We start from the raw sequence: 19455 nt of genomic DNA, 5'->3' as shown, positions 1-19455 counted from the left end.
AGCTTCAGCCTGGGTACACTCCTCTGTCTTTTCAAGATGCTTTCTGTTTAACCATGGATCTGGTTTATAGGGCAGAAAAACTAGCCTGCTCAGCTTTGAGCTTCTCACCACAGGCTCACCATCTAAGTCCAAGATCAGGAAGCATGGGCTCTCCTTGGGGCTGGCTGTGAGGGCAGGTAACATGGGTGGCAGACTGCAGGCAGCTGGAGCTCGGGCTGCTGTGGTGTCAGGATTTGTTCTCTCCCTATTAACTGCTTCCTTTCCAGCCCAAGTCACAGCTCACCAGGATGGTAGCTCGTATTGACAAGATAAAAACACACCTCATTTTGACTGCTGAGGCCTATGCTTGACCAATTCAGCCATTAAGGGCAAGAAGAGAGGAGTGCAGAGTGGCCATGACCTCCCTGCAAGGAACGGGGCCTGGGTACCTCCAGCTTGCTGACGCGTGCGTGCTGTGGCTATCGGTTCTCACGGGAAGCACCAAGCACTGGTGCCCTCTGCATCAGCCTTCGCCTAAGGTGAGGAGGAATGTTCCTGACCCATATTGTTCATCAACCCCTTTGAGGATTTGTGGAAGCTCTAGACTATTTCCTCGGGTTAAAAATCCACATAGGTGCATTTTCACAAAAAAATGACATGATTTCAGAGGATGTACAGAACCCTTAAGAGTCCGTAAATCCCTGGGCCAGGATGTAGTTTGTAAGAGGGCAGAAAGAGTTGATAACCAGCCATCAGAAGTAGCAATGAATTACCGGAAGAGAGTGAAAGCAAGGGTGATCTGTGAAGTGCTGTGCTGGTCCTAAGAATGTCTTCTGTTTGTGCTGGGGATGGGAGACAGTGGAGGATGCTCTCTAAATGTGGAATAGACCTGCAGGGCTCCGCAGTTCAAGAGACACTTCAGGTCGAAGTCAATAAACCAGCTCCCTGAGAAGTGGCTGGAGAAGGAAGCCTCAGAGAGCTGATACGTAATCCAGCCTCTACTGATGTGGCATTTCTAAAAGTAATCACCTCCTCACTGGCTGGCAGAGGGGACCTGGGTGTAGGACCCCACCTAATTTCAGAGGTTTCCTGAGCACTGCTGATCAGCTGTCTACTAGAGGAAGTCATGAAGTAGTTGCCCACCCTAATGCTGAGGCCATTAGTTATCCAGCACTGAGATTGTTCTTGGGGATGTATCCCAGCAACTGAGGAAGGGGCATCCTGGTGGGCCTGGACATTCTACTGAAATGCTCCAAGAGTCGGGCAACAGGAGCAGGGTGGAAGAAGGAAAAGGTTCATAGAGAGCTGGAGGGCTCCAGAATTTGAGTTTAATCATGTGCTCAGGGAGAATGAACACTAGTCCAATGACTATAGTGAAATGTTTGAGAACTCTAGAGCAAGCACTGGGGCATGTTGAGAACATTAGGGCCCTCAGGTCAGTTTCTTACTGATTATCAGAGCGGAGGACATAGGTGTTTATTTTGTGTTAAGGCCAGAGATCCTCTTTTTAGAGGAGAATACAAAGAGATGCAATTGATGAAATAAGCTTGGATGAGCAGCAGGAGTGTGGTGATACTCAGTCCTGGTGGGGACTCAGCCACTGCCAGCCATCTCATCCCCCCACTGGGAATCTTTTCTGTACCCCTGTACTCTGCTTGCTTGTGTGTTTCTGATTGCTCAAGGCTCTTATTGCTTTGTAGTAACTGCACATTGTTTCTGTGAATTTTGGTGTCTGTTGCTTTTATAATTGACAAATTATTTTACGTTATCACCAGCTCAGAATCACAGCAGGGAGAATCTGATAACTCCGACTCTTCTCTGGGTGAAAATTTATTCTGCTAGGAGGCCTACCACACTGGCTTCCTGAGCTAGTCAGCTGAGACCGGGAGGTCCCAAGGCTCAGAGCATGACTTCCTACCCCAAGACTGTGTCTCTCCTGGCACAGTGGGAGCCAGGATTGCTTAGAAGGGGGGATACAGGTGTGGCGGGCATCCTGAATGTTTGTCAATAACAGTGCATTCACACAGAATTTTCCCAATCTTCTGTGAAAACACAACTTCCTGTAATATAAGACCATGGTCTACTAAAAACAAAACACAAAATCCTTTAAGAAGTACATGTACATTTTCTTCTTACCTTTGAACAAAGTAGACTTTATTGTTGCAAGCTTTTCAAAATCGACTTTAAAGACCAAGAACCTTTATAAAAGATAGTATTGCTCATGAAATATTCTGGCTACCCTGTCCCATTTCCCAGCTCCTTGGATTAGGCAGGGCCACGTGACCGTTCCTGGGTAATGGAGGGAGGAGGAGTGTGCCACTCCTAGGACAAACCCTAAAACAGCCAATGCCTGACCCTCCAGCTCTGCCTTTCCTTCCTGCAGTGACTGAGAAGCTCACGGGTTTCCTGTGATCAGCAGTGGGCTGGTGACACGTCATCAGCATGAGCCCCTGAGGATTTGTGGGGCAGAGCCTGCTGACCCTCCTTGGAAATAGAGCATGAGAAAACTTCTCAAAGGAAGCAAACTTCTTTGTTTTAAGCCACTGGGATGCTGTGGTGATTGTTGCTGAAGCACAATCGGCCGTGTCCTGACTCCTACACAGATGGTGGACATCGCAGGAGAAAAACACTGAACAGAGTTATCTTCCCTGGAGCCTGAGGCCGATCGGACACCCTGATCTGCAACTGAGGCTGTCTCTCTGCTTCAGGGATGTCTCAGGGGCTCTCCTTTCCCGTAGTGCTGGCATCCAGTTCTGCAGCGTCCACAGTCTGATTTCTTTTCTCTTTTTCTAGAGGCATATTATTGAGGCACAATTTACATACAGTACCACTCATCCTTTTTAGTGTACAGTTGTATGGATTTTGACAAACGCATATAGTCATGTAACCACCAACAATTTTTGTATAAATTGTAAATTAAATGTTCTATAAATTTTCTGTAAATTGGTGAGTTCCATCGCCCTCCAAAAATTGTGCCCGTTTAGAGTCAACCCCTTCTCCAATTCAGCCCCTGGCAACCACTGATCTGATATCTGTCCTTATAGGTTTGCCTTTCCCAAAATGTCATACAAATGGAATCACACAGTGTGAAGCCTTTTTATAAAGAACAACAAACAACCTTTTGTTTTAGAACACTTTCAGTGTACCCTTTACCCGGCTTTCCCTATTGTTAACATTTCATATAGCTATAGGACAGTTGTCAAAATTAACACTGGTATAATACTGTTAACTAAACTACTCATAGACTTTACTTGGATTTCACCACTTTTTCCGATAATGTTCTTTTTGTGTTCCAGAATCCAATCCAGAATCCCATGTGCCATTTAGTTGCCCTGGCTCCTTAGTTTCCACCCATCTGTGGTGGTTTCTCGGCCTTTTGTTTTTCATGACCTTGACACTTTTGAAGGGTACTGGTCAGGTATTTTGTAGAATTGCCCCTCAGTTTAAGTTTGTTTGATTTTGTTCTTATGACTAGACTGGGTTATAAGTTTTGGGAAAGAATACCACAGAGGTGAAGTGTCCTTCCCATAGCAGGGGGCACATGCTACCAGTGTGAATTATCATGTTGTTGTGTATATCAATAGTTCATGTTCACTGCTAAATAAAATTCCACTGTATGCATGTACCGCACTATTTTTATCCTTTCATCAGTTGAAGGACATTTGGGTGATTTACAGTTTTTGGAGATTATGAGTAACGCTGCTACACACATTCACATACAGGTTTTTGTGTGAACATAATTCTTTTTTCTCTAGGGTAAATCCTAGGTGTGGGATTGCTGGGTTGTATGTTAAGTGTGTGTTTAACTTTCTGTGAAACTGCCAAACTGTTTTCTGAAGCGGCTGTATTAGTCTGTTTCTGTTGCTTATCACAGAATATCTGAAACTAGGTAATTTATAAGAAAATGAAATGTATTTCTTATAGTACGAAGGCTGGAAGTCCACAGTCCAGGGGGTACATCTGATGAGGGCCTTTTTCTGCTGCAGAGCAGGGCATCACATGGGAAGAATGGGCTGAGCAAGAGAGCTAACCTCCTCGCTTGCTCTCCTTTTAAAGTCATCAAAACCACGCCCATGAGCACCCATTAAACCATCACTGCATTACTCCATAAATGGATCAATCCATTCACTAGAGCAAGGTCTTCACAATCTAATCACCTTTCAAGGGTCCCACCTTTCAATTACCATAATTGGATTTCCTACCCTCTTAACACTTACAGTGAAGATTAGGTTTCCAGTACATGAACTTTAAGGGACACATTTAACCCACATTTGCATTTTGCATTCCCATCAACAACATATGAGAGTTCCAGTTGCTCTGTATCCTTGTTTCTTTTGATCAATGTCCTGGTTTGTGACGTGTTTTAAAAATACCTTTAACATTGGCAAGTTTTGCAGTGTGTCCCTTTTGTCTGGCCGAGAACCCACTTCATTTCTCCCAGTCTCAGGACAGAATCTTGTTCAGCTTTATAGAAAAATCAGGGGCAGCTCGTTCGTTAGACTTTCAAGTCTTGTCCTATTCCCCATCCCATTCCTATGATATTTAGGAGTGAGTTAATAAATGGTGGGGAGAGAAAATGGGGCTTGGAGAGTCTTATGGAAGGTCATTGGGAGAAGCAGCAGCTTCTGCCTCCTACTTCAATAGCGTTTTACCAAGAGAGTAGACTTCGGTGACACTTGTGGCTATGTTTTTGCTCTGCTGTGTGCAAGTACAGTGCTAAAGTCTTTGGGGCATCAACTCACTTAATCCTTGTAATAACTCCATGAGGCAGGGAATGTTACTAACCCTGTTTTACGGATGAGAAAACTGAAGAACAGAGAGGGTATATGACTTATAGCTGGTGGAGCCTGGGTTTGACCACAGCTTTGCCTGGCTTCAGAGCAAACTCTTTTTGTTTTTTTAAACTACTGATTTAAACGGCTCACCTAGATTCTGTCTCCTAAGGGTATATTTAATAACTGACCTCTAAAAAAAGAACAAGAAGGAGTTTCACCTGGCTTTGAATTCTTTTCTATAGCTCTCAATTTCTAGCCAACGGCTTCATGTAAAAGAAGCCTTGGCCCAGGAGTCAGGCAGCCTGTGTTTTCCATTAATAGTGAATTTGTTTTTTGACATCCCTTTGGTCCTTCTGTTTCCTCATCTGGGCATGAGCGGGCCTGATGCGAAAAGCTCTGCGAGCCCTTTCGTGATTCCTTGAAGTCGTCTGCAAGGTTGGCGTCCTCAACAGGCCACTAAGAGCTCCAAGCTTCCCACCCCAGTGCCTGCCAGGTAGGGGTGGACAAGTGTCTCCATAAAGTCATCCCGGAAACCGAGTGGATCTCTGTTGCATTTTCCTGCCCAACATCCCTGCTTTCTTCCTCTAGGAACAGCATTTTTGCCCAATTTTGCCTTGAGGAACTATCCTTTACTCTATTTTCAGTCCCTGAGGGTCAGACTCCAGGAATAAGCACACACAAAAAGCTGGGCAAACAGACTATTTCCCACCCCACCCCACCCCACCCCACCCCTTGGTCCCAGTGATTGAAGAGTGGATCCGGGACCCGAAGCAGGCTCAATTCTGAGACTTCGGCTGGAGATGCTGGTGGCCATTTTGCCTCCTTGTGAGAAAAGCCTGTTGGAATGAAGCAACAGAGGGGACCAGAGCTGAGAGCTGAAGAGGGGATAGTTGGTGAGGACAACGGAGCTCAGTTATGCCCGAAGCCTACACTTCGACTTTTCGGTGACCTGAGCAAATATATCCACACCCGTGTTTCTGTTGTTGTTGAAGTCAGTTTGAGTTGGGTTAGGTTTCAGTAATGATGTGCTCTTTCAACTTTTTGCTTTTCTCCTCCATACATGCCCCTTTCTCAAGGTTCCAGAATCCTAGTTACTTTTCATGGAAAAAGAAAAAAAAGTTAACGCTAAAAGCACCGTGAAAGGCAAGGTCTAATGCAGCATTGGTTGCTGCCACTCATTGCTCCACACCCATCACAGACATTGCTCAATTATCAGAACCCTTCTGATTGCAGAATTCTTGGCAGCCATTGCCAATCATGTGTACTTGGCTCCAAGCTGAAGTCCTTTTCCAACAAATCTGAAGAGACCCACATCCCTGCACTGTGAGTGGTGCCAGTCAGAGGACTGGGAAGGTGGTTTAAATCAAGGCAGAGGGTTAACTGCCATGGCCTATCTGGAGGACACTATTGATCACAAAGACAGGTTCAACTTTGATATATTGGCAAAATCAAATAGTCCTAATATTTAGCCCTGAGCCATTGCCAGTGTGTCCCCATGGGGAGAGGTCTCCTTGAGAGAGAGAAGTGTGGAGTTCAGTTAGCTGGCTGCAGGAGCTGAAGCACAGGCAGATGGTGAGAGAGGCCTGGCAGGTGCCATCTTGACCCAGGTGGCTTGGTGGCCTCATGTGGCACCTGCAGGGGCCTCAGCCCTGGCCCTCCCACCATCGTGGAATGCACAATAAATGGGCCCAGCCTACATGCCCACTGGCAACTGAGGGCTCCCAGGGCTGCCAGCTCCCAGCAGATCACGTTTTCCTGGGCAAAAACCTCAGACAAAGTGCTGGTTCTCCCTAACTTGGTGCATTTCTAAATCAGAAGCTGATGGATGCTTTTCTCACTCTCCCAGAACTCAAAATCAACTTGACATTTCTAAAATTACATTTTGAAGGGAATGAATCTATAAAGGGCACCAAGAGCCCATGCCAGCCAGGGAAAGAAGCAAAAAGGGAGGAAGCAGAATCGTTTCTGGCTCCCTCTCTGAAATTTGTATATTCTTTATATATTGGCGGAGGGCGGGGGGGGGGCAGAAGGGAAGGGAGACTTGCAGACCACCTAAGATGGAAGGAAAGCTTTCCCGGAACAGGTGCTCTATGAATTTCCCCAAGGGTTCCAGCGCAACTGTGGGTCAGACCAGCCTCACAACATGGGCTAAAAATGAGGGAGAAGCAAGAGTTGGGAAGAGGGCAGGGGACCTTTGTCACCTTCATGCCAGAGACAGTCTGTAGGTGTTGAGAGGAGCCCTGAGGTGGGTCCCAGAGTAAGCCCCCTGGCTGGGTCAGCACACAGGCCACTTAAAAGAGAATCAGGCAGCAGCTGCTTCTCCTTAAACTGGAGAGGTGGTCAAGGGGCTTTGTGTGAGCCCAGATCAAAACACGTCTATCAAAAGGGATCAAGAGGCTGGCCAAGTGGACTGCAGATGGGAAAGGGAATTGAATCTTTTTTTTTTTCACAAAAATGTGAAGCAAATTCGGGGAGATAAGTCTCCATGTGCAATTCTTTCCCTTTCCTTGTAGCAAAGCCTGCCCAACTTCCACAAACCTCCTCTCTCCTCACCCATGGATCAATTTTAAAATGCAGCCTGTTAGTATTTAAAGCAATCCATTCAAAACGGAAGAGCCCCACCCATCCCCCCTCCCCCACCTGCTGTCTGGGCCTCTAGGCTGGACTGAGCAGCCACTTCTGCGGCTGCTGTGGGCTCTCACTGCTGCAAATAAATGTGGTCCAGGATGAAAGTCTGTGCCCTATCCGCAGTCCGTGCAGGGCAGCTCCATTCAGCAGCCATTAAGCCATTGCTCACAAGGTGACTCCAGGGTGCTGATTGCTAGGGAGACAGGGATTTGGGGAATTAAGGCCCCTGTCCTCTGGGGTTGCAGCACCTAGTGGTAGAAGCCAATGCATAAGGCACAGGCCTTCTGAGGCCAGGCAGAGCTGGCATTGCTGAACACAGTGCGAGAGGGGCGGGAAGGGAGGGCAGGGACTGATGGATTCTCAGGGAGAGATGGGGACCGGTTCCTCAGTTCCTCACAGGCATCCCCGGGGCTGCACTTGGAGAAGTCCTTGTGGAGGAGGTGGGCTCTGAGGAGGCTCCTGAGAGCAATGCCCAGGACTGGGGGAGGGTTGAGGGGGTCCAGCAAACACTCATGTGTGTGTGTGTGTGGGGGGGGTGCGTGTGTGGGGGGTGGTGGTGTGTGTGGTGTGTGTGTTGGGGGTGTGGTGTGTATGGGGGGTGTGGTGTGTGTGTGTGGGGTGGTGGTGTGTGTGTAAAGGGTCGAGAGGCCGGTCCTGGAGCTGTATCTTGATATCCTTAAAGCCCACGAACGCCAGGCTGAGAAATCTGCTAAGATTCTGACAGGACTCTGTGGACAGCCTCTGGTGGGCCAAGAAGGGAGCAGAGCTGCAGGAGCTACAATGCACTGGGCCCCAGCACCTGGGGACCCCCCCCCCCCCCATGCAGAACACCTTCCACAGTCCCTGTCTCCAGTCTGGGTGTCTTGTGGAGGCCCGCGGTCATTGCTGTGGCCGGGCCCTTCCATGGAGGCATTCTTGTGTACATGTTTTGGGAAGTAGTCCCAGGAAGCCCTTTGAGAGCTAGGACTGAACCTGCAGGAGCCCAGGAGACCTCCTGGCCCAGCTGAGCATGTAGAACCACTTCCTGGCTCATCATCGAATCCACCCCCACTCAGGGCCACTAGCTCATTGAAAGTGGGGTACCTAGGCTCTGTGGATGTGTGTGTGGCCCTCACTTGGCAGGTCACCTGTGACATGGGAGGGGAAGAGAGCTGCCAGCTCTGGGGCCTCTAACACTGGCAGAGAACCTGAGTTGCTGATGTGTCCAAAGGTACAACTGCTGCTCCCAGTCCTGCCTGATCCATGACAAAAGTCCCGTGTTGTCCTTCCCTGCGCTGTCTTATCTGGGGGGGGGGGGTGTACAACAGTTTCAAGGCTGCAGGTGGGACCGCTCCTCCTCCTCTGTCCCACTCCAGCCCCCACCCCCGTAGCATCTCCCTCAGCACAATACTGTCCCACCACGGACTTCATGAACTTTGCGTGTCAAATAGTTTAATTTAAAAAAAAAAAACAAAAACAAAAAAACAGTGTCACAAGGGGCTCCAGAATTCCATGCTTTTGAACTCCAGCTATGAAGAGGACAGGAGACACTGCTGTCTGCAAAAATGGCTGCTTTCCATAGAAAGGTGCGTGCAGCCGAAAAAAGCCCAGCTCCCCTGCCAGTGTGAGAATGCATGGGCTACCAGGCAAGCCCTGCAGGGACAGTGTCTTTGATTGGCCAGAGCTTTCTCCAGAGCTCTCTGGAAGGTGGCTTGGCAGGAAGAGGGAATCTTCCTGCAGTCCCCCTCTAAGGGGGACAGGGGCAGAGGGCACAGGAGGCCCTTAACCTTTGTTGGCTTTCTGCTGCCTCTGAGGCTGTAGGACATTTTATTTAAATCTAACACAAAGTAGGTTTACAATCTGGACTTGGGTCTCACAGTAGCCCAGAGACACTGCAGCAGCCATGATGGGACATTGGCAGGAGGGTGGTGGCCTGGAAATCACGCCTAGACAGTCCTGTGTTGCTTAGATCCATACAGAGAATGCACTACAACCCTTTATACCAAATAAGAGTAAGTACACCAATATAAACCGGGCCTGGGACCCTTTTGTTTTATTAAAATGGCACATAAATATTAAAACAGCATACTGATCATGTTATACTTCTGCTCGCCTGCAGGTGAGCTGCTGAGGAGCAGCATGTGGGCTTCCTCCTGAAGACTGCAGACTCATGCATTGAGTAATTCATGTTCTTTATCAGTTTTCCCCACAGCATCAGGGTTTGATAATGGGTCGAGGTCAGCAAAGAGGCTGAACCAGGCAGTCAGGTCTGAGGCGGACTTAGAAGGCTCTGGGGAGAGAAGAGGAAGCATTAGCAAGCCCTCTTTCCAAACGCCCACTTCTGCCATGCTGGGTGCAGGCACGTCAACCTGAACAGGGAGCACATTCACTTGGACTGCCCTGTTATACGACCTCTAGCAATGGTTAGGGAGTTCTATGCCCCCTGGTTGGTTGGTTGCATATAACATTCCTAACCCATGTCCTGAAGCTCAGTGAAGAATGAGCTCCTGTGTTAGTGAACCCCACGTGCACCCCAGCCCCAGCGAATGGCCACAGCCCACGGAGTTGCCCGGCACCTCAGGCCCTGCCACTTCACCACAACCCGGAAACAGCACAGTTATTTCAGAAATGAGACTGAACAGCTGAGGAAGTGAGGTGCTTTCCAGTGTCTGCTGCAGGGATCTTTTCACATGTGCTGGGTTGGAAGAAATATCACAGTCACTCTTCACCCTTCAAAGAGACGGGCTCAGGAGGAGGCTGGTGCCCAGGCCTGGCTTCCCCTCTTCTATCACGGTCACTGCTTTCTGCAACCATCTCCTGCTAAAGGAAGGAGGCCCCTGACAGGCCTTCCCTTTTCCCAGTGGGCTCGACACCCTCAGCCTGGCAGGGACTCTCCCTTCTTCTGCCCTTTCACAGAAACCCCTGCCCTGGCTTCCTGAAGACCACGATTATAGAGCCACATTATTTTCCAGATGAGGAGAACATTTTCAAAAGAGTGCCTCATGCAAATGATTTCTAAATAAGTTGGGGGCTCTTTTTATTTTTTTTATTATTTTTATTTTTTTTTTCCTTTTTGTATTTTTTTACTGACCGGTAACGGGATCGCAATCCTCGGTGTCACGCCCGCACCAGGGACCGGCAACGGGATCGCAACCCCTGGTGTTGCGTTCACCCCGCACTCAGCCAGTGAGCGGGAACCGGTCTCCACATGGGATCCGAACCCTTGGCGGGAGCGCCGCCGCGCTCCCAAGCGGCGCACTCTCCAGTGCGCCACCGGGCCGGCCCAGGTTTAATATAAACCATTCCACATGAGGATCTAAGTTTGTTGGCTTGGACGACCCAGGCTTTTTTTTTTTTTTTTCTTTTCCAGGGGGATGGAGTGTCAGAAGCATGAAGAAAATGTCTCTCTGACAGGTTAGGTTTTATTTGAGAGCAGCTAAGAATGTGCTGGCCATCTGGTTTGAAAGAGTCTCAAAAAATACTGGAAGACAAGTTGCTAAAAGTGGTTATACTGGAGTGATGGGGTAGAAATGGTGGGATTCTACCAGTGTAAACAGGGGCTTTGAGCCTTTCAGTAAAATGGCACTGAAATGCTGACAGTGTACTCTTCAGTGAAGAACTATGATTCGCCTCTCTTTTTTTTTCAAAATCTCTTGTATATACATATATTACTTTATAACAAGAAAGTCAATGTATCTATTACAGTGATAAAACTGCTGCTAGCAAGACCAGTTGGTAACATGGAAGTTATTACTATGTAACATTAGTTGGATTCTACCTGCAGTGAGCCCACAAAACACCTGTTTTATCTTGATATGATAACCGAGACTTGAGAGAGCTCAATATAGCTTGGTCAGGGGACTGGGGAGAACTGCAGAAAAAATGGAGTAACCCGACTTCCTTTAGTCACGCAGAAGGTCATGCAAGGAAACTGTATGGGGCAAGACTGATTTAGGTCGATGATCTCTATTCTTGATAGAGAATATCAAGAAATCTTAAAGATATCTCCAGTGAAAATATGCTCCATGCTCTCTTCCCCTTCCCCCTAACCCCAGAAAGTGATCATGGTCCTGCCACAGGGAGCCAGGTGATTGTGCCATGCTCACATTCCCAAGGCTGCCACTGTTGAAGGCAAAACCAGGTCGAACTTATTTGCACAACACTAAGAGAGGAACATCATAGGAACCCTTTCTGACGACAGGGGATAGACACTTCCTTCAACTTCCCGTGGCCAACAAAGGGAAGGGGGGTGAGGACCAAAGCAACAGAGAGAGCCACAGGTAGAGATGAGATCTTCGCTCAAGCAGATGTTCTCTTTGGAGGCCTGTCCCCAAACAGAACAGATCTCATGAGCTTGAAAGGACCTCTTTTGACAACTAAAACCTGGTCCTTTCTCAGGAGCACTAATTCATGCCTTATTTGCTGGTGGAAATGGTTATTTTTGGCTAAATATAGCAAACCTCAATGACCTTTCCTACCTTGATATTTCCACCCAACACTGGAGAGCACCCAATCACATGGAACAGATATTTGATTCATCCTTGTTAGTTACAATTTAATAAAGGGAATTGTAAACTAGGACATTAAGCCAGAAAAAAAGTCAGAATGTAATTTCTAGGATCATGCAAAACTCTCTATCCCATTGCCCTGCTTTGAGCTCTAGATGCTCAAATGGAAGTTAGTAAAGAAATACAGAAAATAGTGACAGGCCAGTGGAAAGGAAGGCAATTGTTATTGCAGGGGGATAAAATACCGTTATTACCTTTCACTGCAGGTCTGTTGTCATTTGGACTGCTTGTCTTTGGTGCTTGCCATGCAGTAGAAGGAAGATTGACATTGCTCTCTGACCAGCCTAATATTCAAAACCAGAGGACATTAGACTTGGTGAAGAGCAGTCACAATGACCCACCAGTTGCTGGGCACATACAAGGTTCTCAACCCTGGTGGCTCCAAAGAAAGGGAAGAGGCTGGTATGACAAGACCCTTCTCTCATGTTCCTCGTAGTGGAATGCATTCAAGGGGAGAGCAGACGTGTATAATCATGACCGATTCAGACACGAAAGACAGGAAAAGACTGGATTTTAAAAAGTGAACAAGAAATGGCTAAGATTAAAGCATTTTTGCATTTTTAATTTTATGCCTATTTCTTTTCAAGTATTGTCATTTCATAATCACAACAAATATTATCAACAGTGCTGCAAGGAAATCAGGTGTCTGCTTTTCTGTCACAAGTGGGGAAAGTTTAAAAAAGCAGACACCTTATTTTTATTGGTTATGAACATTCATGGGGTACAAAGCAAATTGTCACCACTTGCGCCTAAAATGTGATGGCCAGATAAATGCTGCAGCATGCCCAGTACCACAAATTGTGACTATACCCCGTGTCCCCCACCCAATTATCCCCACAATTTTCCCCCACCTCTCTCCCCATCCACTTTGTTTCCCCACTCCACTTTATATCCCTAGGTACGTTCTCTCCCTCTGCAAGTCCAACACACTGTGGTCTTTCTTTCCTTCCTTCTTTCTCTCTTAGCTCCCACTTATGATTACATATGGCATTTATCTTTCTGTGCTTTGCTTATTTCACTCAACATAAGTTTCTCCGAGCTCATCCATGTTGTTGCAAATGGGAGAATTTCATTCATTTTTGTGGCAGAGTAGTATTCCACGATGTATATATACCACAGTTTCATTATCCAATCGTCCATCGATGGACATTTAGGCTGGTTCCATGTCTTGACTATTGTAAACAGAGCTGTGATGAACCTGGGAGTGCAGGTATGCCTTTGACATGATGATTTCCATTCCTCTGGGTATATACCTAGAAGTGGGATTGCTGGATCATATGGAAGATATATCTGTAGTTATTTGAGAAACCTCCATACTGTTTTCCATAGTGGCTGTACTAATTTACAGTTCTACCAACAGTATAGGAGCATTCCCTTCTCTCCACATCCTTGCCAGCATTTTTTATTCTCTGTCTTCTTGATTATAGCCAGTCTAACTGGGGTGAGATATCTCAATGTGGTTTTAATTTGCATTTCCCTGATGACTAGTGATGTTGAACATTTTTTCAGGTACCTTTTGGCCATTTGTATGTCTGCCTTTGAAAAATGTCTATTCAGTTCCTTTGCCCATTTTTTAGTTGGGTTATTTGTTTTTTTAGTGTGTAATTGCTTGAGTTCCTTGTATATTATGGATATTAATCCCTTGTCGTATGCATAGTTAGCAAAAAATTTTCTCCCACTCTGTAGGTTGTCGTTTCACTCTGTTGATTGTTTCCTTTACTGTGGAGAAGCTTTTTAGTTTGATATAGTCTCATTTGTTCATTTTTTCTTTTGTTGCTTGTGGTTTCAGGCTCATGCTCATAAAGTCTGTGCCCAGACCTGGTTCCTGAAGTTTTTCACTTTTACTTTCCCTTAGTAATTTTACAGTTTCGGGTCTTATACTTAAGTCTTTAATCCATTTTGAGTTGATTTTAGTATATGGTGAGAGGTGCATGTTGTTTCATTCTTCTGCATATGAATATCCAATTTTCCGAGCACCACTTATTGAATAGGCAGTCTTTTCCCCAATGTATGTTTTTGTTCCCTTTGTCAAATATCAGATGGCTGTAAGCCTTAGGGGTGATTTCTGGGTTCTCTATTCTGCTCCACTGATCCAAATGTCTATTTTTATGCCAGTACCATGCTGTTTTGGTTACTATACGTTTGTAGTATAATTTGAAGTCAGGTAGTGTTATGCCCCTGGTTTTTTTTTGCTCAGGCAGGATTGCTTTGGCTATTTGGGGTCTTTTGTTGTTCTATATGAATGTTGAGATTGTTTTTTCCATTTCTGTGAAAAATGTCATTGGTATTTTGATGGGGATTGCAATGAATCTGTAGATTGCTTTGGGTAGTATAGACACTTTCACAATGTTAATTCTTCCAATCCAAGAGCATGGAATGTCTTTCCATCTTTTTGTGTCTTCTTTAATTTCTTTCAATAGTAGTTTGTAGTTCTCATTGTAGAGATCTTTCACCTCCCTGGTTAAATTGATTCCTAGGTATTTTATTTTTGTGTATGACTATTGTAAATGGGCTTACTTTCTTGATTTCTCTTTCTATTAGCTCATTATTGGAGAATATAAAATTGGGGGGCATTTATTTTGTATCCTGCGACATTACTGAAATTATTAACTAGCTCTAGGAGTTTTTTGATAGAGTGTTTAGGTTTTTCTATGTATATTATCAGGTCACCTGCAAATAGGGACAGTTTGACTTCACCTTTTCCAATCTGGATGCCCTTTATTTCTTTCTCTTGCCTGATTGCTCTGGCTAGTACACTAAGACGTGAGTGCTATGTTAAATCGAAGTGGTGAGAGTGGGCATCCTTGAAAGCAGACACCATTAAATGTAGCAATAGGAAACTGCATGTTTTCTCTACTTCCAATATGATCCAGTCCATTTGTGTTCTACCTAACTGATTTGAATTGGAAGGTTTAATTAATGCAGACAAATAAATGATGGTCCATTCCAAATATATGAGGGTAAAGAAAGCCCTATTTTTTTTTTTTTCCTTTTTGTCTTTTTTCGTGTCCGGCAACGGATCGCAACCCTCAGTGTCGCGCCCGTACCGGACCGGGACCGGCAACGGGATCGCAACCCTCGGTGTTGCTCCCACACCTCGCTCAGCCAGTGAGCGGGAACCGGTCTGTATGTGGGATCCGAACCCTCGGCAGGAGCGCCACCGTGCTCCCAAGCGGCGCACTGTAGCAGTGCACCACTGGGCCGGCCCAAGAAAGCCCTCTTTAACTTCATGCCATACCCTTACAATGGCATTTAGTGTGTATAGCCCACATTCTGTAATGGCCCTTTTGTCCTGCTGCCCCTGAATAATTAAGAGGCATTCAGCACTCACATCATAGGTGAAGCAAGACCAGTTCCCCACAACCTTTACTGTCTGTCCAGGATGTTTGGGCATGACTCATATTTAATTTAAAACTTTACCATATGCTTCTTTGCACCTCTGCTTTAATTCTTTATGTGTAAGTCCTGCCTTCTCAATGAGACAGGATTTTTTTCTTCATTGTGCTCCCAATTAACTCAGTACAGACAGATGTTTGCTGATTAAGTCCATTGTTGATTCTCACTGTAAAATGTAGATCATCGATGATGCGTCACTGTTGGGGCTACTATGCTTAAAACTGTATCCTTTTACTGAGATGCACCGATGACAGTGTTTTTTAAAGAAAAGGTTTTGTCTCTGATAACGCCCTCAAGAGAGATCATGATTGGATGGCAGAGTTCAGATGGGGCAGTGAAAACAATGTCCAGAGCAAGAATGCCACTCAGTATATGCCACAGAAACAACAGGTTTAACACTGTGCACCTGCCATTCTAAGATTCATACTTTCCAGTGGATTTAATTATAGAATGATACTATATTTATGAGTCTGCATTTTTGTCCCAGCTCCTAGAGTCATGAGCCTCTTGACACCAGGGACCATGCATTATTCATCTCTATATTCTTCAGTGCACGGCCTGGCACCCAATGGGTGTTCAAATATATGACTACTGAATTAAGATAAACTGTTAAAGTACTCTTTTAAACTGTGAGAAGTACACCTATGAAGCATTATTTGAAGAGATAGCAAAGTATTAGCACACAGTAGATGCTATAATACTCACTGGTTGAATTACTTCATTTTAGGCAGGTGGCATACAGACTTACTTATGCAGACTAACCAATGAGTAATGAAACAGGTGGCCTGTGACCTATTTATTGAGTCTAAAACAATTTTTTAAAAAAAGGTTCTGAAAAGCATTACTCTTCATTGGAAAGGTACTTGAATATATAGTTAACATAATTCATAAACGATCAAAAGCACCAGATTTTGAGGGCACTTTCTGGGATGATGGAAATGTTCTAACAACAGGCTGTGGTGATGGTTGTACCATATAAATTTATTAGAAATCCTTGAATTGTTCTCTTACCATGGGTGAATTTTATGGCATACAAATTACACTTCAATAAAGCAAAGTTTTAAAAATGACCAGTATTTGGTATAATTCAGGAATAACAAAACTTCCCTAGTTCCTAGAAAATTGGCCTATGACTATTTCCCTTCTAGACAGAAATCACATAAGACAGTGGTGAGTGCAGAAAGCTAAAACTGTGGTTCCAGTGTGTGCTGAATAATGCCGATCACGAGAAAAGGTGTGAGGGATCAAACCTCACTGGGTAACTGTCACCGTTTTCCCTGCCATCCTGCCCCCAGTACCAAGTGTACTCGAGATCCGCTTCACTCAACAGAGCCATGCCACCTTTCCACCAACCTGTAGCCTGGCCTTGTCTCTTAGAGCATTTTCCACAGTGCAGCGCCCTCGCCAGCAGCAGGGCCTCACCTAGGCGCTGGCCAAGAATGCAAGTTCACGGGCCAGCACTGACCTGCTGAACTGGAATCCCTGGAGATGGGGCCCAGGAAACTGCCTTAACAAATCCTTAGTGAATGTTATGCAAGTGAAAGTTTGGAAGTGCCGCCTTACTGGGCTCTGAGGCTGCCCTGCTCTGTCACCGTTTCAGTTGGGGACACAGGAGGTCTTAGACCAGAGCCAGGACAAGGAGAGGGGCCCTCCTAGGAGACAGAACAGCCCAGTTCAGGACCCCACCTCCCCAGGCAGGTGGATCCAAATCCTTCCATCCTGTCACGCTCTCTGACCCAGTTCATGGGGGCCAAGCTTCCAGAGAGACCCGAATTGACTCAGAGAAGAGCCAGGTGAGGTGTATAGAAGTCAGCCCCGCCCCCCCAGTGCTGTTTCATACAGTGGGAACTCAACACGATAATTCTTCCCATTTCAAAAATATGCTCAACATTTATTTTCAAAAGCGGCTGCAGAGAACACTGGAAAAGAGAGGCAGATTCAAAGCATTGCGTATTTCAGAGCATGACATGGAATACATTCCTAAAAGGAAGCAGAAATCAATCTACATATCAAAATGGAGCTCCCCTCCCTTTATGTTATAAATAAATAAAATGTCTATCAAGTCATATTCTAAACGTACCAGAAATACAAATCACATCAAGCATATCATTTAAAGGACGATAATGCCTGATCCCTTTATTAAAAAAACAAACGTCTTCTAATTGAATTCCTTTGTAACTATGGATTTTTCCATATTGTTCACCTAAACACTCATGACCCACACAAGCAACGTCTAGAATTCATGGGTTTTGGGGGCTTCTCAGCAGCAGAGGACATGAAAGAGGATGAGCCTGAAGACAACACCCCATTGGGAGCCCAGATGAAGGGGACCACGTAGCTTAGAAGTTTCATGAACACACGAGCATCATTATTCCCACGGTGTCAAGCAGAAACAACAGCCATTTCACCGAGTGACATTCTCTCTTTAGAATAGCCATTAAGCGTCAGTCCAACAACTCAACTATATGTTCATGAGGGGACAAAATAGCTCGCTGTGACATCAGCTATCTAAACAACAACAGAAAAAGCAAACACTAAGTTCAGCTGCAATTCCAACCTCGCTCATATCACTCTGGAAATTATTTGGGGGAAGGGTGCATTGAGGGTAATTGTGGATGAAGTGCCACGTCAGACATCAAACGACTTGGCTTCTGTTGAGAAAAAGAGCTATTTAAAGAGAAGTTAGTGTTGCTAATATTCCCATCACTGCTGTCAACTCTTCTCCAGTTGCTGTTCGTCGGTGGAGGTGTTTTAACGTGAAGGTCTGGCTAGAAAGACGTCCTCCGATCTCAGGGTAACCCTGTCAGGAAAGGGGTGGGGAAGGGCACCAAGAGTTGTGAACAAAATGACTGTCCCAGCTCTCAGTTCCTTTGGTATGTCAAATGTGCTACCCATTTGCAGGAAACATATAAAATTTTATTAGAGACACCCTGCCCCCTTTACTTACATAAGGGAAAATATAAATCAGCCAGAAGTCATACCGGCCAGCTAGGCGGCAAGTGAAGCCAGATACCACCACCCAGAGCGCTTTCCTGTGAATGGAATTCACCGGCTGGGAAGGCACAAGCCTGGGCTGGGTGGATGTCACAGCCTGAGAGCTCTGGGTGGGGCTGGCTGGAAAGGGGAACGTGAGAACACAGCCACGGTGGCCACGCACCATCCTGCCACCTAAATCTCCCTCTTCAGCCCCAGTTTCCATACCTGCAAGGGGTGGATACAAATTTCTGCCTCAGTAGGTTGTTGTATGGATGACATGGGATCTTGTGGGTGAAACCAGGTAGTAGAGAGGCTAGAGAGCAGCCCCTCAACAAATCTCAGCTGAATGTGGGCTTTTGTGTAGCTTGGCAGACATCAGGACTAACCCCAGAGAGCATCTTCTTCAGGGGTTCACATTTTAGGATTGTTTTCTTTTAACCTAGTGATATTTGTCAGTTGCTGTCTCCCTTCCTTCTTGCTACCCACCCATCCACCTGTCCATCTGGCCAACAACTACTTTCTGAACATCTACTGTATTCTAGGCACTGGAGCTGTGTCCTGGAAATACGATGGTGAGCACCATAAATATGGGCCCTGTCCCCATGACAACCTAGAGCAAGTGACAGAAAGTGAAATCAGTTTTACAGTAAGGTGAGGTCAGAGGAATAATCAGGTACAGGGTGTAATGGGAGTGGGAAGCAGAAACATCTAACCATGACTGCTGGGGCCAGGGGGAGTCAAGGAAAGCTCCTGATGAAATGACACTGAAGCCGGGACCATGAGGAGGAGGAGTGAGCCAGGCTAAGCAAGCTTCCTGCATGTGTGCACGCGGCTTGCTCTAAGGAGAGGGCAGAGCACATGGGCCAAGGCCCCACGGTAGGGAAAGCTGGGTGCACTGAAGTTCTATATGGCTGGAGTCCAGCGCACCGATAGAATACATGGCTCTCCAGCAAACAATGTCACTAAGTCATGCTAAGTAAAGGTGTGGGAGGTGTGGGCAGTGATGAGGCAGGGTCACATCCTAAAGGACCTTGTGGACCTCACTTGAATGGTGGATAAACTGCAACAACTTGACAAGTCTCAAGACCTTTCTGGGGTTCCTTGATTCCCTCAGCTATAAAATGCAGGTGGGGTAGCGGGTCATCAAGGTCCTT

At 46.0% G+C, this 19455-nt stretch overlaps 1 protein-coding gene across 5 annotated transcripts in view; it reads right to left on the bottom strand.

Annotated features, from left to right (window-relative positions):
- Nucleotides 1-9386: 9386 nt before the first annotated feature.
- The window catches only part of ICA1 (islet cell autoantigen 1, 69kDa), a 153320-nt gene continuing 143251 nt past the window's right edge, over nucleotides 9387-19455 (bottom strand). For 4 of the 5 annotated variants that reach the window (XM_008563850.1, XM_008563858.1, XM_008563869.1 and 1 more), the window contains one exon: nucleotides 9387-9651. In XM_008563850.1, coding sequence (XP_008562072.1) covers nucleotides 9530-9651 — 122 coding nt within the window. In that variant the 3' untranslated portion in view covers nucleotides 9387-9529. Of the gene's footprint in view, nucleotides 9652-12123; nucleotides 12214-19455 lie in introns of all 5 variants that reach the window. The other variant, XM_008563845.1, reaches the window with a different exon arrangement.

Source organism: Galeopterus variegatus, unplaced genomic scaffold (assembly GCF_000696425.1).
Source record: "Galeopterus variegatus unplaced genomic scaffold, G_variegatus-3.0.2 Scaffold177, whole genome shotgun sequence".
Lineage (NCBI taxonomy): Eukaryota > Metazoa > Chordata > Mammalia > Dermoptera > Cynocephalidae > Galeopterus > Galeopterus variegatus.
This window is presented reverse-complemented; position numbering and strand designations above follow the sequence as displayed.